General features: G+C 37.1%; 1 protein-coding gene across 1 annotated transcript; it reads right to left on the reverse strand.

Annotated features, from left to right (window-relative positions):
* Positions 1 to 2353: 2353 nt before the first annotated feature.
* On the reverse strand, positions 2354 to 13229 carry LOC113673912 (uncharacterized). Its single transcript, XM_089194917.1, has 3 exons — positions 12358 to 13229; positions 9026 to 9076; positions 2354 to 4438 (listed from the first exon to the last, which is right to left on the reverse strand). Exons 1-3 carry the CDS (start codon positions 12996 to 12998, stop codon positions 3493 to 3495), a joined length of 1638 nt encoding a protein of 545 aa, XP_089051043.1. The 5' UTR covers positions 12999 to 13229; the 3' UTR covers positions 2354 to 3492.
* Positions 13230 to 17800: the final 4571 nt, after the last annotated feature.

Below are 17800 nucleotides of genomic sequence, written 5' to 3' on the forward strand. Positions count from 1 at the left end.
AACGCGGGCGAATGCAACAGTCCATATTGAATACTGTTATTGCAAGGAGAGGATTACTTTTGAAAGTTTTTTCATTTATTCTTCTTCTGGTTTCCCTTGACGAGAGCCAGCAAGTTACTGTATTACGATCGTGCCGGCGTTTCCAAACCCTTACCCTAACCCTAAGCAATTTATTGTCACCGTCGGATTCCTCTTCTCTCAAGCTTTCGGGCAAAACGGGTAGATTTGTCTTTTTTTTTATTAGTGCGTATGCGTAATAGTATGCAAATAATGCAAAATCCGTTAAATTAATTTATGAATTGAGTTCGGCGCGACAGTAGCACAACGTTTGAAACCAAGTCGTGCTACTGCCGTGCGGCACGGCAAGGCCTGCCGCGCTAAGTAGTCGTGCCGAACCTAATTCAGCCGTGCCGCGCTTAATGGTTTCAAACGGCGTGCTACTGCCGTGCTTAAATCGAAATTACTATTTCATTTGAGTTCGGCACGGCAGTAGCACGACGTTTGGAACAGGCCTGAGAGTGTTTTATATAAAATTATCAAAGGTGCGAGTGTGGAACTTGTCAACCAATGCCGAAAACTCATGAAAGTGTTTGTTGTACGGAAATCGGGCAATTGTGGCAAAATGGCCTGAAACCCAGATAAGTTGTATCACTGAGCTGATCCAGGTTTTCAGTCAATTTGCCTCGATTTCTGGGTGCTGGAGACGGCTAAGTACGCTTACAGGCAGCAGTAAAGCACAGATAATCACACCAGAAACGACTAAGCTAAATATTTTCTGTTTCATCTGTTTTGTTACATTTTGAGATCGATTTACTTGAGTTGTTTCTGCCATTGATTTAATAATACAATACTAGAGCTAGTTGTTTTTCGCTTCTTTCCTGGCAGGAAATTTCGCTATATTGCCTACAGATAGCTTGTTCGTTGGTGTTGGGGATATCTCAGCAAACACTTTAGGGTCGCTGTGCTATCTTGTGCGGTAAACAATATCCTTCATCTCAGAAGCATTTCCATCGATAAAACAAGTTGTATCATGTGCATTTCCTTGCGTGGCCTTCATAATTATCCAACCCTGTTTGTGTTTGCTTCGATTTGCATTATTGAAAAGATAGTTTTGCAAGCTGAAATCAGGATCTTTTAAGTTGTACTCAAAATGATGAATATTATCCTACTGACCTTTGAATGTATTTTCACTGCTGTGAAAACCGTGACACAAATTCTTCTGCTGTTTCTCTGCAGGGTTTCTCAAAGGAAGCACTAAGTGGGGCTGGCATGGATTTTCTTATAGAACATAAGGGTTGATTATGGGATCCTGTATAGAATTCTTTGTATAGAACCGACAAAATTCCAGATCACGTTATAACACACTGATATCAACGAATTCTCTTTCTTTGATACGTGTTTCGACAGGCAAAGGTTCAGACATGTCAGTGTCTTTTACGGGCTCAGCGCTGGCTCCCAAACAACTGGCTTCCCCATAATCTTTCATTAAATGAGAAAAAAGATGTTTTTAGAGAACCAATAAAGCTATTGTTGTTTAATTAACGAAACGTTCTCATGTAAATCGATTTTGTACTTTCTCTGTTGACCTCTAACTTTTGAAGAGCTCAACTTCTTTCTCAGTTTGGTCAGCCACTTCCGAATCCTCGTCGTCTGCCGACTGTATGGGTCGTTTTTCGTCTTCCGAATAATTTGCTTCTGGTGAGGCCTGAATCGTCGGTACAGCACCAGGAATAAAAATGACTGCTACAAACAACAGAACGTTCGAACGGCTCGACGAAATCGGCTATTTTCACTTGAACAAATTTCACAAATTGTCGCTTCAAATTTGCGTCATTTGGAAATATTTGCATTGTATGCCCAGTTTTGTTTGAATCAGTACAAAACTGGACGGCACAACGCTTCACCATTACGAAAAAATTGATTATATTGAAGCAAACTGTACGTAAAAAAATCATGACGAGACCAGCAAACAACGGCTGTAGAAAAGACTCCTTCGTGCCTCACGCGATTATAAAACGAGACTTTGGAGGATCCACCCGTGAAGTCACAGGAAAGATGGCGCCATTCAAGATGGCGAATGTTTCGAATTTGGAAGAGCTTTTACAAAGTGAAAATGGACTTTTGAGAAAAAACGAATGGTACCTTTGGTGTACTTGATATATTTACTAAACATCTATGTGAAAAGAAAATGAACGTTTTTTGGGTTTACATGCCCTTTAAGTATTTCAGAATTACTTTGTTTTCTATAAATCACTTTAAAGCGAATTCTTTTATGATGTTTTTATGTTTTGAGTTGTGATAAAAATTATGGTCGAGTCTCCGTTCTTAGTAACAAAAACAAAAACAAAAAACCTTCATTAGACTTCTTTTTAATGATTCATCACTGAGTCAGTGGTCTCACAGCTTAGCATAATGAAACAGTTTGATAGATGATAAAACATCACGTTTGTTTTGTTTTGCTTTTTTTTCCGCACAGAAGCCTTGAAAAATCTCGTTTTTTAACAACTTGTTTTGAAATAAAGTTTTTTTCAAGGAATTTTTTTAAGCTAAGATTTACTAATTTAGATTCTGAAAAAAGTCAATAAGATTTAAACAGTTACAGACAAGTTTAAAGTTCATAATTAGAGCTCTCCATTAAATGCAGCAATTGACAAAAGGAGTTGACTAAAGAAAGTGTTGTCAATCTAGCGGAACTAGATTGACGACACGTGCTGATCGTATCAACTTTGACAATTTCTCTTCAAATTAAATGCATATCGGCCACAACACAGCAATTGGTGGAGACTCGAATAATTTAAGAATTTTAGGTTTTTGGATTGAACGTGAGGTCCAGAATCCCCTACTATTTATCTGACTCAATCAAGAACTTGATAAAGAGCAGATTGAGTCACAAAGACTCATTGATCTGCATTTGGTTTTGTTAAGTGTGATAATTCTATTATCATTATTTACTAATCATTGGAAGTCACATACAGCTGCCAGTTATAGCAGAGGTTTGTTCAATGATGCACACGCTTTTTTATGACAGAGGTAATGAAGAACGATTGTTTTCCGTGTATTGTTAAATTGTGAAGTAATTTACCACATCATGTCAAGAAGACTCCTGAAAGCTTACAGTCAACCCTGTTGTTACCAACAATAGGAACATAAAACTAGATATTGAAATCTGCATCTAGAACTGGAGCCAAGAAATCAATGATTCCACTCTTGCTCAAAAACACAATTTAGGTTACTAAGCAGCGACAGAGATCGACACGATAACAAGACTTGCTATACTTAATAACGGGATGGAGTAAACTTTTTGCTATCTAAAAAGACCTGTATCATGAATCTGCAAGCAGCTACTTCAGTGGAATCTCAAATAATTCCAATCTTGCTTTGAACTGATGTCTGGAAATACAATTTACGTTACGTAGTAGTAGCAGAAACGCCCTAACAAGATATGCCAAATTTATCGACGAAATATTTAAACATAGATATTTTTCTTGGCATCTATTTGAACTCTTTTGTAATTGCCAAAAGCTTATAGTGGAGATTTACTAGAGGAGAATATGTCCCATTTAACGATAGACAAACTTTATCCCGACCGTTGAATGTAGCACGACTGCTGGTGTCGTTCTGAATGGTTTTCAAATGTTGCTCCGTGGTCATCGCAAAGTCTTGAAACCTCGAATTCATTTGCATGGCGTGACGAATGTGATTTCCAAGGTTGGTAGCAATTGATCCAACGAACTCCAAACCTTCGGAAGCCATTTTTTTCATCTCTTTAATCTTTCCTTGTAACTTTGAAATCTCTGCGTTGGATTTCTCTAGCTCGGCTTTAGCTTCACTGAGCTTTTTCTCCATGTTATCCATTTGCAATTCAACCATCCTCCTCTGAGAGAGAGGCTCGAGTTGATCGTACAACTCGTGGCTTTTTATATCTTCTGTGGAAAGATTTCGCGTTTTCTTGATGCAATCAGTTTTCAGTCTTTCCAAGGAAAAATTTTGGGCGACGATTAGGGTTTTCATGATGGAGCTGATTTCGTTCTTCTTTTCCTTTCCCCACAGAAGATAATCTTCACATTTTTGTGTGAGTGCTGTCATTTGATATTCTCGAGCAAGAGGCAACAAGAAATCTAAGTTGTTGTCTGTCACTCGTTTGCAGAAACTCGGATAACTAACCAGCAACATCTCTCTTATTTCAGCAGCTTTCTTACCGGGTAGCGGGATCTCCTCGGCATCTTTCTCTTTAAATTCAGCGGAGAACATTCGAGAGAAAACAGGAGAACACATTGACAAAATGAGACGATGGACATGGATTTTCTGTCCTTCCACCAGTAGAACAACATCGCTCTGTTCCCACGGCTCTGAAAAGTCTTGTTCATGTTCTTGAACTGCTTTGCCTTCTTGCTGCATTTTTATGGTGCATACAACGATTTCTAACAAAGGTATTTGTTATTCAGGGCCAGAGAGGTTTGATCAACAACTTCTCTAAACTGACAATGCCTTCTCAGAAAGCGCCAGAATAAAATTAACTTCCGTCTTTCTGAGAAAATGATGCAGCTTCATAAAGAGGCTAAATAAACCCAGTTTTCCGGTCACTGAACGTATTTCATGACTGTAGGGAAAACTGAGGACCCTAGCGTCAGTATCCATATTCTCAATACTCTTTTCTATACTTTTCTCTTGGTATTTACTGGAAGAATTCAAAGCTCCTTAGGTTGGCGATCATTCCTCTCTTTTCATGAACTTAATAAATGAATCGCAATATTACTGTAAGGAGAAATTAGACGCTGGTCACTCTTAGGGTTTAAGAGTCAATGCAGGAAAACGAAGGAAAACCTCCTTTGACAGGCTTGTTATATAACCGTCTTTTACGTTGCAAGTAAAGTTTAACAGAGATATCTTGAGCTGGAAAAGGAACGAATACACCTGATGTATTTACAAAATGAAAACTTACATTCAAAAATTTTGATCCCCACTCACTGTCAGCTGCTACATTTCACTGTTTATTTCGATTTGTTCTCATTTGAATTATGCCTTTGCTCGTCGTCATTCTTGGAAATGATTTTGGAACTGCTGGATAGATTGGCTAATTAGGTTGTCAAATATCTCAGTAATCTCCTTATATTAGTAGCTGTTAGAGTATTGTTCTAAATCTGGAAACAAGGTCATTTACGAAAAGCCAGCAAATTCTAAAGCCGGAACTTAGAGAAGAATCAAAAGTCCAATCGTCTCCGATGTAAGCTGAACTCGTTTGAGGATTCATTCCAAACGGCAGAGCAAAGGGAATAAAACTTATCATATTCATGAATTGTCCTCCATATATGCCAACGACAACCACGTTCTATCATCATTATCACGCGCCTCTTCTCCTTCGCACTCATTTTTTAGAATGTCACGCAACAATCACTCCAGCATTTCTTCGGAAGGAGTATTGCGTGACATTGCGTGAGTTTACTGAAGAGATTGACTAAAATTTAAACTCTTAGGATTGATTCTCATGTTACTTCATCCCATAATATCCATACATTATTCAGCAAACAGGTAATGAGAATACTCACATTTAGCAGGTAGAAGTTGTTATTATAATCTAACACCAAATTCTTGTCACTAATTTACAAGGAAATGTAGAGCAATTAGAGCGGGGAATTAACAATAAGATCTTGAAAGTTACAGGGTTAATTAAAAATCATTTCATCTTAAGGGTCTAGTTTATATGAACTTGCAGCCAGAGTAATATGAAGTTGTAACACCTACGCTTAAGAATTCAATCGTAAACATGGTTTTGAATTTATCTGATATCAATTTGAAAATGATATTATCAAATATACTGGCAACCAGATCAACAATAACGATGCAAAAATAAGTGATTTCGTTTGGTTGGTGTAGCCACGGTCTAAATGATAAGGTAAATTCTCAGAAAATGGTCAACCGAAAAATGCAAACAGTGATCCCTTCTTTGAATATAAAAAAAGTTTAGGCTTAGGGTTGGCTAATTTACATATCATCGGATAAAACTGCCGCCATTGACGATGATAACGATCAGTAATCAGACCCAATCTGCACAAATCCAGTGATTAAGTGCATATATTTGTATTGGTCCAGCCTGTATGCGGAACCGTAATATCTTCATTTTAAATTACTTCTTCTTTTGCATTCACATAGCTTGGCGTAGCTGGAGTCCGTTCGGTCCGGCAATTTGCGGATTGTTTTTCGAAAGAACCACAGAAGTTGTGCGATTGAGTTGCTACACGAGTTGATCTAAAAATTATGGCTTTTTTCAGTGCATAAGATTTTATTTTGCAAAGACTTTTTATGGGGCTTGTCTTGCAAGCTACCACCAACCTGGCAATTCGTTGGCTTCTCTTTCTATCAAGAACAAGCCAAAAAAAATAAAATAAAACCACAGGCCTTTGTGGTATAGAGTAAATAGCGTAAGTAAGTACTAACCTTTGTGGACCTGACGAAAAGCACAGGAAGAATAAGGATATTTTCGCGCAGGTGAGGAATAAATCACTTTCATTCAATCGGTGCCTCCATCGGCTTATCCATGAATGTAACGACTTCTTCCTCACACGTTTTGTGACCAAACTTGGACAGTATCCACCAGTTATTACAGGAAAAACATGAGGAAAGCAACCGTCGTTAGTCTATGAACGGACAAAACAAAGACAAAACTTTACCTTAAACGAATGAAAACTAAACACCGACTTAGAGGAGGTACAACGGAAAATAAGCAGATATTTAGAAAAAACCGCGAATTGAAATAATAGATTTTCAAAGTCAAAGCTTTTCTTTATCGCAAATGTGACAGCCTTTAAAGGTTGTTAAGTGAAGTTTGGACAAAGTTTAGACGTATGGCACGTCTTTAAAGTCATTTATAAATTTCATAAGCGTTCTTTTAAAAAATGTAACAATCGCTTTGATGTGTGAGAGTGTTAAGAATATCTAAATACTTCATGAGAGGATGAATAGATAGAATCCTAAAGATGATTATGTACATAATTAAGACGATTGGAAACCGCGGGCGTCAGGGAAGACACATGGAAGGGTTGTGGTAAAAACAGTGTAAGTTGAAAATGACTGAGAATGTGTTGGCAGAAGATAATTATAGGGAGTCAGCGTTATCAAAATTCCTTTTCCTTTTTTTTTTTTCGAGAAGTCTTCTCTTAAGTTTTCCGTATGTCCGCTTCGAATGAATCGCCTCAAGGCATGCATGTGATGAACTAGTTAATTCACCAAGTAATATAATGGTATTTTTAAGTAGATGTGACTCCATATGACTCTATTTTTAAGAATAGAGTCATACCGCAAAGGATCGCGTCTCCCTTCCACTCTTTGAAATGAATTAAATATTATTCTCTTGGCTCAATTCAAGGTATTGGTAAAAAGATGCTGATTTTTTCAGCTAAAAGATTCGAATCTCTTGACGGTTTGTTCAGTTTTTTTTTTCATGGCAATGAGAATTAGGAAAGAAATGAGGCGTGCAAACATGGAAGTAAACAAAGATGTGGGTGATCGTGTACAAAAGATTCGTGAAAGTTTCGCTTCTTTGTTTAGTCCACAACGGGGAGAAACTAAAGCTCGACATGGAGCAGAAGAGGACGATTTTGTGATGTTGCATTTTTAAAGATCAAAGTACAAAATTCGAAATTACAATAAAAACTGAAAATCTTCACCTCTAAATAAGTGGGAAATCTTTTTCCTTTTCGCTTTTATAAGCTTGCTCGATCGCTTATTTCGGATGTTTCCTTCTATATGCGCGTATAGAGCGACGGTTGTAAATAGTGAAGCGCTGACAGGTCAGCAATGGCTAGTTATTCAAACTAATTTATCTGACATTAGTGGCCGTACGTGTCCTGCATACAATATCAACTCATGTGCTAAGACGCACGTGACTGCATGTAACACATTTTGTCGCACGAAAGCTAGTGCTAAGTATTTCAGAATTTGTTTTCTGCAAATTACTTTAAAGCGAATTCTTTTATGATGTTTTTATGTTTGGAGTTGTGATAAAACTTATGGTTGAGTCTCCTCTCTGGGTATTAAAAACAAACGAAAAACCTCCATTAGATTCTTTTTTTTTAATAATTTATCTCTGAGTTAGTGATGTCACAGCTTAGCATAATGAAACAGTTTGAAAGATGATCAAACATCACGTTTGCTTTTTATTGCGTTTTTTTTTTTTTTGCATAGAAGCCTTGAAAATCTCGTTTTTTAGCGATAACTTTTTTTTAAATTAAGTTTTTTTCAAGGGTTTTTTTTTTTTAAAGGTAAGTTTACGATTTAGATTCTAAGAAAAGTCAGTAAGATTTAAACAGTAACAGACAAGTTTACAGTTTGCAATTAGAGCGCTCCATTAAATGCAGCAGTTAACAAAACGAGGTTGAATTAAAGAAGAGATGGTAGCGAAACTAGATCAACTACACGTGCTGATCGCAACAACTTTGATAATTTCTAATTTTTCTTCCAACTAAATGCATATCAGCCACAACACAGCACCTGGTGGAGACTCGGAAAATTCAAGAATTTTAGGTTTTTGGATTGAACGTGAGGTCTAGGATCCCCCAGAGTTTACCTGATTCAATCAAGAACTTGATGAAGAGCAGATTGACAGGGTAGAGACACAATAACGACCAAGATATTTAGATGACATCGAGTTGGTATTGTGATGTTGAAGAAATTCTCTCCACTACATGTGCTAAGTAAGAAAATGGTTGTCAGCATTTGGGAGAATTTTTAAGTCGTGGACCAGACACGTTCGACATTTAAAAAAAGAAAGTGAGTGTTCGCTGAAACGGATGTATTATGGACTTCAGTAAATATTTCTTTTAAATATTTTAAAACTCGTTGCTTGAGATCCATGCGGATGTAAACAAAGCAACCGTGGGTATGATTTATTTCTTATTCAAGCTTAGGGGTTGAATATTCCACCTGAAGATCTGAAAAAATTGTTTTTTTTTCTCTGATGTCTCTCTGGGGTGAAATATTTGAAAAATCTGTTATCTCCAACAGATTGTCAATTATCAAGAGAGAATACCCTGTGTTGAAATACCCAATTTGGTCTTCCGGAAGCACGAGATCACCGGCACTAAATAATGTAAGAACATAGTGTTTAAGCTCTGAAAATCATGCAGTTTCTTTAAATTGATTTGAAGGCCAACTTTTACATTATTTTTACCGTAAAATGATACAACAATCTTTGTGAGAGTGAGATCAGTGAGAGACAACCATGAATGACGTTATTGGGTCGTATGAGACTAAACAAGATACATGTAATTACATTTTCCTTATCTTTCCGTGAGGATTACCCGGTTTTAAAATGTTCAAGAACCTATAGTGGATGTGAAATGAGTCACAAAGACTGTCATTGATTTTCTGACAGTCATTTTGCAATATGTTCTGCGGATATGAGTTAGCAGGAATACTGGGGTATTCCTTGCAAGGGACACAGGTAGGGGGGGACCTAACTCCTAGTATAAAATTTATGGGCTTTGCATGGCAAGAGCCTGAATTTTCCCTAGAAAACTATTTTTAGATCTATAAAACAAGAACTATTGTCTACCTCAACTTGAATTTTGCACCGGGTAACTGAGCGGTTGAAAGTCGAACGCGTAATTTCGGTAAGGATCGGTGAGGAAAGACTTCTTACAGGATACAGTGTGAAAATCCATGGATTAGACGCCTTATCTAATCAATAGGAAAAGACTTAAAAGGATTTCACTTAATCAGAACTAAGCAAGAATAAAGTAAATATACTTAGGTGCTTTAAACATTAACCCTTTGAATTTTCTATTTACTCGTATTGAACAAGACACCATGTCGCTCTTAATGAACTAAAAAAAAACACGTGCTCATATTATGTAAAGGGGTGACTGAGCGCTTCTTCCTAATTTTAGTGCCAAACACATGTTTTCAGACACCATGTGTCACCGAACTAATTTCAATGCCAAACACATATATTGCCAGACAAAGGTTGATATTTCAGACCGTTTCAAACAATTTGGACTTGGATACGTGAGGTATGCAGCTCGTTAGATGTTGGCAAAGGTCACGTTTACAAGTCTGAGACTGTCTGAACAGCTCCAAGCCATCGTTCCGGTCACAAGTTATGTTATTGAAAACCAGCTTTTGTCCTGAAAGACCTTTAAATCCATCTTTTTAAAGGCGTCGAACCAACGATCAGCATTAATATACGTTGGTTTTCTTTTGGTCTGAATTTCCTGTAGTGAAAGGGTTGCGATCGAAACTTTTTGGTCACGTTCAAGTACCTCGGAGCTGAAACTATAGGAGCTTGTTCGCGAAAGCTACTTAACTCCCTGCCAGTGTCACGTCTGTGAGTGTATCAATAGATGAAGGAGATAATTTGAATAAAATAGCATAACAAGCTCAAAATAGACATTATTAAGTTTAAATCGTTTGCAGGCCCTCTCGGTCTATGGTTAATTTTTTTTCCACATTTTTTATTGCCATTTTGAAAATAAAAAAGTGTTTACAAGACTCTCAGTATACTCTATTTACATTTGTAAGCTATTATAAATTATAAATTACATTTATATTTTTAAACAATTTCTATAATTATATTTGTAAACTATTATTTACTATAAATAAGTGCCATCTATATAATAACCACTTAGCCTGAAATTGTTTCTGCGTATTGTTTTTAACAGCAATGTATTTCTCAGTTCTATATTTGACGTCTACTTGTTTTAAGAAAACTTCACATTCTGGAATTTTATCTTGTTTTCGACTTTGCCATATATGCAATTTTGCAAGAGTTATAAGATAATTCAATAACTCACATTTTTCTAATTTACCGATATATACATCTTGCAACGTGAATTTTTCCCTTTTACCTGAAAGTACAAACCAGAAGTTTTCAAAGTTTTCCCAAAAGAGAAGAGTAAAAGGACATTCGTAGAATAAGTGATAGATGGTTTCTGTTTCCACTTTGCAGAACGTACAGGTATCGTGTAGAACATAACCTATCTTAGCCAGTCGCTTATTAGTAAAAACGATATCATCCAACAGTTTTAACTGAAAGCTTCTAATAAAGGTTTCCGATGAAACTGACAGCAAATTGAGAAAAACCTTTGACACAGTAATATCATCTAAGTCAAAGTCATTTTTCAATTTAGTGAAGCCCCTTGATACTATTCCCTTTTTTGCAATGAGGAATTCGTAAAATTGTTTACTTTTACATAGCACAGGATCAAACGCTTTTTCCCCGCCGGTCTATGGTTACTTAGTAATTTTCCGATCCCTGCTGAGGCGAGGATTAACACAAACTGTCTGTCTATGTGATATGTGTTAACCCATCGAATAAATGATTTATAAATTCACTTCAACATTTTATATAAATTCACTGTTATTTCATTTTTTAATAGTCATTGGTGTTTTCAGTTTTGCAATGCTTTCCCCGCATTATCTAAGAGTCGTTTAGATAACACGGTTAAGTAAGGTGGCTCTGAATTGTGTTAACCGTAAAGATTTCTCGTGTTGTAATTCAGTGATTTGAAACCATTCAGTTCGCTGAGCTCATTTTTGTTTTACAGGTGCCGGCAAAGGGATTTGATAAGGTTACTTTAAGAGGCTGTAATGTTTCTAGGGTAACCTTTAGTGGGTTATCAACCAGGGGAACGTTTTGCAAGATTCCTCCTCCCTGGAGATTCCTACACTTTGGCTGACTGATTTAACAATCTCCGTGGCTGACCCAGCCCTCCACAAACAAACAGGAAGTAGATGTCACACTTCTGGTTCTCTTCATATAATACAGTTTTCTTTATCGGTAACAGAATGTTGAAAAAGACATGGTTTAGAGCGGGGGTAAGCCTGAAATTCGCTCGAAAATTCAGTTTCTGTTTTGCTTGATATTTGTTACTCTTGGTTTTTCACTTAACCATGGAGAAATAAATTTATCGATTGCCCTTTGTTATGATTTATGAGAAATTTTGAAATTTCCACTCTTGTTAAATGACGTGGTTACCATTGCAAAGACGAAAACTTTTTTTTTGATCAGTGTAACCTTTTATTATGGCATTCAGTCGCCCAACAGGCAGGATTGAACCCGGCATACTTTATGTAGTGTTATTTAATGTAGTTTACGGACTAACATTATGGGATGGATTGCGAGGTTATTGTGCAGTGTTCGCAGAGCTTCGAAACGTGTTTAGATCATAAAGAAATTGTCGGAAATGGTTGGAGATAGAGCTAGATCCGTTTACAGTACGTATAGGAAGGGCCCTACCTAGTGTTTTCTAAAAATAATAAAATTGTCATAAACTGTCATCTACAGAAATACTAATTTTTTTGTAATTTTGCGGAAGGACTGACGCTTTCCAGTTCAGACTTCAAATCCCTTTCAAAGGATACTAATAAAGTCCAAATCCGTTACTATGGCGCTGAAGTTCCATGATTTTATTTTCCATTCGCTCCATTATCCCATCAACTAATTTCTTATAGTTTGGCAAAAGGATTTCATCGCGCTTTGAGTGACTACTAAGTTCCCGGCGGCTTAGATTACGTGCATTTTTGATGCATTCCTCTTGCAACCTCTCCAGATCGTATGACTGTGCAGTAACAAGAAGGTCTAAGCACTGAGATGAGTGTTGCTGGCGTGGCCAACGTAACTTATGAATTAGGAAGTCTTCGCATTTCTCGGTGAGCTTCTCCATCATATATTCCCTTGCAAGATCCAACAGGAACGAGTAGTTCTCGTCATCGATCCCTTTGGCGGACGTTGGATAAATTGCCAGCAGCATTTCTCTTATTTCGCTCGCTATCTTCCCCGGAAGTGGTACTTCTTTAGCTGTTTTTTCGCTGAAGTCTGAGGTAAACATTTTCGAAAAAGCTGGCGACCACATCGCTAAGATACTTCGGTGAACATGAAATCTTTCCTCTTCCACCTTCAAAACTACATCGCTGAAATGCCATGGTTGTGAAAAGTCAAGCTGATTGTTTGTTAAATCTTCTTTTCCCTCTTCTTCTTCCGTTTTCCGAGAGGAGAGCATCATTTGTTGCCGAGAATCCGTCTGTTGTTTACAGCACCATGCTTTCAATTGGGAGTTACTACATCACGGGCGACGAGCGGGGATAGAAAAAACGACCCAAATATGAGCGGTCAGCGGTGAAACAGCTTTTATACTTCATATAGAGACATATAATTTGTTGTTCCAGAGACAATCGTGTTGTAAAGCCGAAATGTTAACAGTTTACTTCACAGTTTAAGCAATTTTTCAAAAATGTGGATTGAACTCATATCTTTTACTGCTTTAATAAACAATGGAGGCTTCGGGGAGGGAGTCAGTGGCATTTGGAAAGGCACCAATTATAATTATATATATGGTTTGTAGCTAGCTGCGTGACGTGCGTGACGAAAAAAAAAGTATCATGATTTCCAGTTGTCAAAATGTCAATCAAATTTGGCAGGAACTTGGTTTTCGCACTGTAGTTTGCTTTTAATGGAAGATTTTGCCATGGATGAAGACCAAAAGCCAACAATGTTAAGAGATTTAGAGATCGACTTTTTGAAAGAACATCTCAATGGCTTTTCTGTTGAAGGCAATTATTGTTTTGGATATTTCGAGGGAAACAGCAGAGATGGATGATCTGTTAGTTTAATTTCAGGCATTGAACTCCACGTGTTATGTACTTACAGAAAGCCATTCAAAAGAGAAAAACCACAACAGATTTTCTCAAACAGGTATATAATCTCTCAGTGTTTTAAAGTGCACAGATCCCGGTTTCCTATCCTGAGTCAAGAGGTTGAATTTAAGCTTATTCAAATGGACTGATTAATTTTCTTTTTACGATAGCTGCGGCCAGTTTTTCCATGCAAGTTGTCTGGATGTGCCTTTCGCGGAGACGCTTACGCAACATTTCACCTGCCTTTAGGGTGGCTTCTTGTCAGCACAAGTAAAGTTTAAATTTTAAAGCTGACTATAACAACGAACCAGATGATGAACTTAATGTCATGTACAGACCTTAATTTGCAAGATAAGAAATACAGTCCTTGGTAGTCAATTAAGATAGATTTCCACGAGCGTCAATGGTGCAGAATCGTAACTTGATGGAGCCAACAGTGGACAACATCCCAGAATTCAAACTTTGTGATTTTTTTTCTCGGCTTAAACGCTAAGTCAGTTGTTCAATTGAATAGGAAGAAAAACATTTCGAACGGAAAACAGAATTATTTGCACGTGTGAATCTTTGGAGAAAAGGTCTCCTAAACGAGTGGTCTTGATTGTAAATATTTAAGGAATGGTAAATACATTAGCCTTAACATGGCTGTTTCTCGAAGCTCAGTGTTTTCCTACTTGCCTTTTTTCCACGTGAATTGGGGGCGATTGAATAGATATAATATGCAGTAAAAGAACTTCAGCTGATAGAAATTTTAAATTTCTCATCTTAGGCTGTGGATACAAAATTCAAGTGAAAAGGAAGCCAACTGTGATTAATGCTTTGAACAAGTCAAGATACGTTTTTTTCGTCACACAACAAGTTACATAACGTTAATATCATTCTTCTTGATGCCTTTCCCGGTGTCACCAATGTCTTTCCCGATGCCTCCGTTGGTTAATAGAGCATTAAAAGTATTGTTTCAGTTAAAGCTTGAGGAAAATTGCTTAACTTTTTAAGTAGCGAAGTGTAACTTGGTAACATTTCGGCTTTACAACACGATTGTTTTCTGCAACTACAAAACGTACATTTAATTCTTATTGGTACCTTTCGGATGCCACCGATGCCTTCATTGTTTATTAAAGCAGTAAAAGATATATGTACAATCAACACTTTTGAATTGCTTAACATTTTATTTAGCGAAGTAAACTGTTTACACTTCGGCTTTACAACACGATTGTTTCCTGATACTACAAATGATCTGTCTATATATGTAGTATAAAAGTTGTTTCACCGCTGACCACTCGTATTTGGGTCGTTTTTTCTATCCCCGCTCGTCGCCCGTGATGTAGTAACTCCCCTTTCAATTACTTCCGTGATTTCTCCAAACCAGTCACGTCACGACTCGCGCACGCGCAGTAAAAAAAATGAAGGGGCTTTGAAGGATTGCGTGAGCATAGTATGGAGTTTTGGTTTGTCTGCTTTATTTTTGTTTGTTTGTTTGTTTTATTAACTAAAACCACAAGAATCAAAACAAGAGCATTAATCCCGATTTGCACAACCATCAATATTAAGGCAGTGCAAAAATAAACGACTGAAAACGCCATCACTAAGATCCCAGGGTCGGAAAAAGTCGATCAGATTTTGGGGCAATCTTGACCGCCATATATATCTAGCCATTCTTAAAGCAAGTTGGAGATACCTTACACCGGAGACGTTTACGACTCTTTAAACAGAACGCGCTAATAAGACGGTAGCGGGTTTTTGGAGTAGACTCTCAACGCTTCCAAAATTTCTCGGAAGTAACAGGAAAATCGTTGTCAATGACACGAAGTACCGCAACATAACATTTCACAGGGTTCCACTACCTCAATAGGATGACTGAAGTTTTCGAACAATAAAATATTTTCCGATGATCAGGCGAAGAAAAAGACGTGACTTAAATGAAAACATGGCAGCCTGTTTTATTCTTTGTGCCTGGCAAAGGAAGTTGCTCATAGGGGAGGGACGGAGAGGTACTTTTATCTCCTCTTGATCAAGAAAAAAATATATATAAATAAATGAAAAAAACCTGTTATCCTCATAAGTACTGGAGAGACACTCCTCCCATCCACCTGTCTACTCTCCTCAGTTTTCTAGCCTGCGGGATAAATAATGGCTCCAAAAATAAGTAGTTGGCATGACTCACATGGTTGGATAAACAATGTATAAAATGATCTTTTTCGCAAGAATAAAATGAAAAATTTTATTTTTATGTATCTTTTTGAAAAATAAACCCAGACCGCTGGTTCGATTTTTTACAAGCCTTAAGCTTTATTAGGCCTTTTGATTTCTATTCACGTATATTGGCTAGGTCATTCGATATTGGGAACTGATCATGAAAAAAAAGTAAACTCTGATTGCGCGCTTCAGAAACGGTGAAAAAACTTTATTCGAATGAAACATAGTCGCAAATTTTCCATGCAAGGATTTAAAATTCATCATGATGTAGTGATGATGATAATCGATTGATTGGAACTTTTGAAGATAATAAAGTGAAATTTTCAAATCAAGTCAAAGGAATTGAGATAGATTATGAAAAATATAACTCGCTTTCAACTACAGTAGCTCGCCCTTCTGATATAGACTTTTGGCTTTGGAATGAGAGTCTTGTCTGGTATTCTAATAACTTGTTATTGCGGCCGACTCGGAGGAAAAAACTGAGATCAGAGGCCGATTTTTGGTAAAAATTTGTTTTACACGCGCAACCAGTGTGGCTTTTCGATATTTACCGAGACGACAATTAATTACCCATTTTTACAGTGCTTGACACGGGTAAAAATGTTAAAACAGTAGCTTACCTTTCAGATGATGTTGCATGCAGGTTGACTATTTTTACGTTGAAAATATCGCCTCTTTCTTAGTGATAACCTTGTGTTATGCTAATAGCTCCTTTTAATCCTCCTGCGGAACAAAAGGCGTTATCAAAAACAGGTTTTGGCCATATTTATTTTACATTAATGACAAGTGTACGTGAGTTGAATAGAATATAGATGATTTTTAGGCGACTTCATATTGCTTATCTGTACTGTCAGACGCTTTACTAAAATATCGATTGTGTTGATAACGACATTTATATGTAAAAAAAAACGATGAGGATTGTTATAATAATCCGTGATTCAGTTGCCATTAAAAAAATTGGATTTTTTTTTGCCTTTAAACAGCTCGGTAAACTGAGGTCTTCAAAGCGTTGAAAACGTACTCACGATCCAGCTTACGATAGTTTGAAGATGGCCTGATAGTATTTAACAGATATGTCACTATCTGTGTTTTCGATATAGCGCTACTGTTTCACAGACTATCTAAGCACCGCATTATTATGCCTAAATTGTGTGATGTCTCACAATAGGATCCAATTAAGTTTTGACTTCGATTTTCCCCTTGCCAGTAAATAATCCGTCGATGGTGGAAACGTCGAGCTTGATGTCTTGCTGTTAAAAAAAAAAAAAAAAAAAAGATTGGTAATTCCTTTGTGTGTATGTTATTCGGAATTACAGTGATTTTGAGTGAAACTTGATGCCTGTTCGTCAGTAATTCATTTGCTAAAATGAGGGGGTTCTTTCTACAACCATATTACAAGTAAGCAAAATTTTATCTGTTCCCTTCCACTTTGAATCGTGAAGGGTATATTTCAACTCTATTGATCTGAAGATGGCTGTTATCATCCAAATTTTACAGGAAAAAAGCCAGATACGGACAGGTGTTAAGGACGTTCCGGATGGAGCTTTGCCCACCTTTTGTTCATAGGATATATAGTAGTTTGTGTTAATTTTGCTTTGGGCGGTAATCAGGAAAGGCGCACACCGCCACAGGGAGGAAAATTTTCGCAATTATCTCTCAACTGAGTTTTCTTCCTTATTTTTCATTAACACTGACCCAAACCTGTTTCGCGCGCTTAAAAAAAGGAAATTGATTCAATATTTGTTCCTCTTTAAAATTAAACCAGAGAACAACTTAAATTTGAACAAGGCTAATTGGTTAGACTTTGAAACTATTAAAACCGCACACCCAAACAAACATGCGTACAGGCCCAACTTAATGGAAGGAGCCCAAGAACTAGGAGTTTGGGTAGTTGCCTAGTTCCCAGTCTCATTCACCAATGTAAAGGTTTAATATGCAGCTGCCCGAATCATTTTTTGAGGTCTCAAACGCCAATTGT

This window comes from Pocillopora damicornis, chromosome 14 (assembly GCF_964200805.1).
Source record: "Pocillopora damicornis chromosome 14, jaPocDami1.2, whole genome shotgun sequence".
NCBI classification, from domain to species: domain Eukaryota; kingdom Metazoa; phylum Cnidaria; class Anthozoa; order Scleractinia; family Pocilloporidae; genus Pocillopora; species Pocillopora damicornis.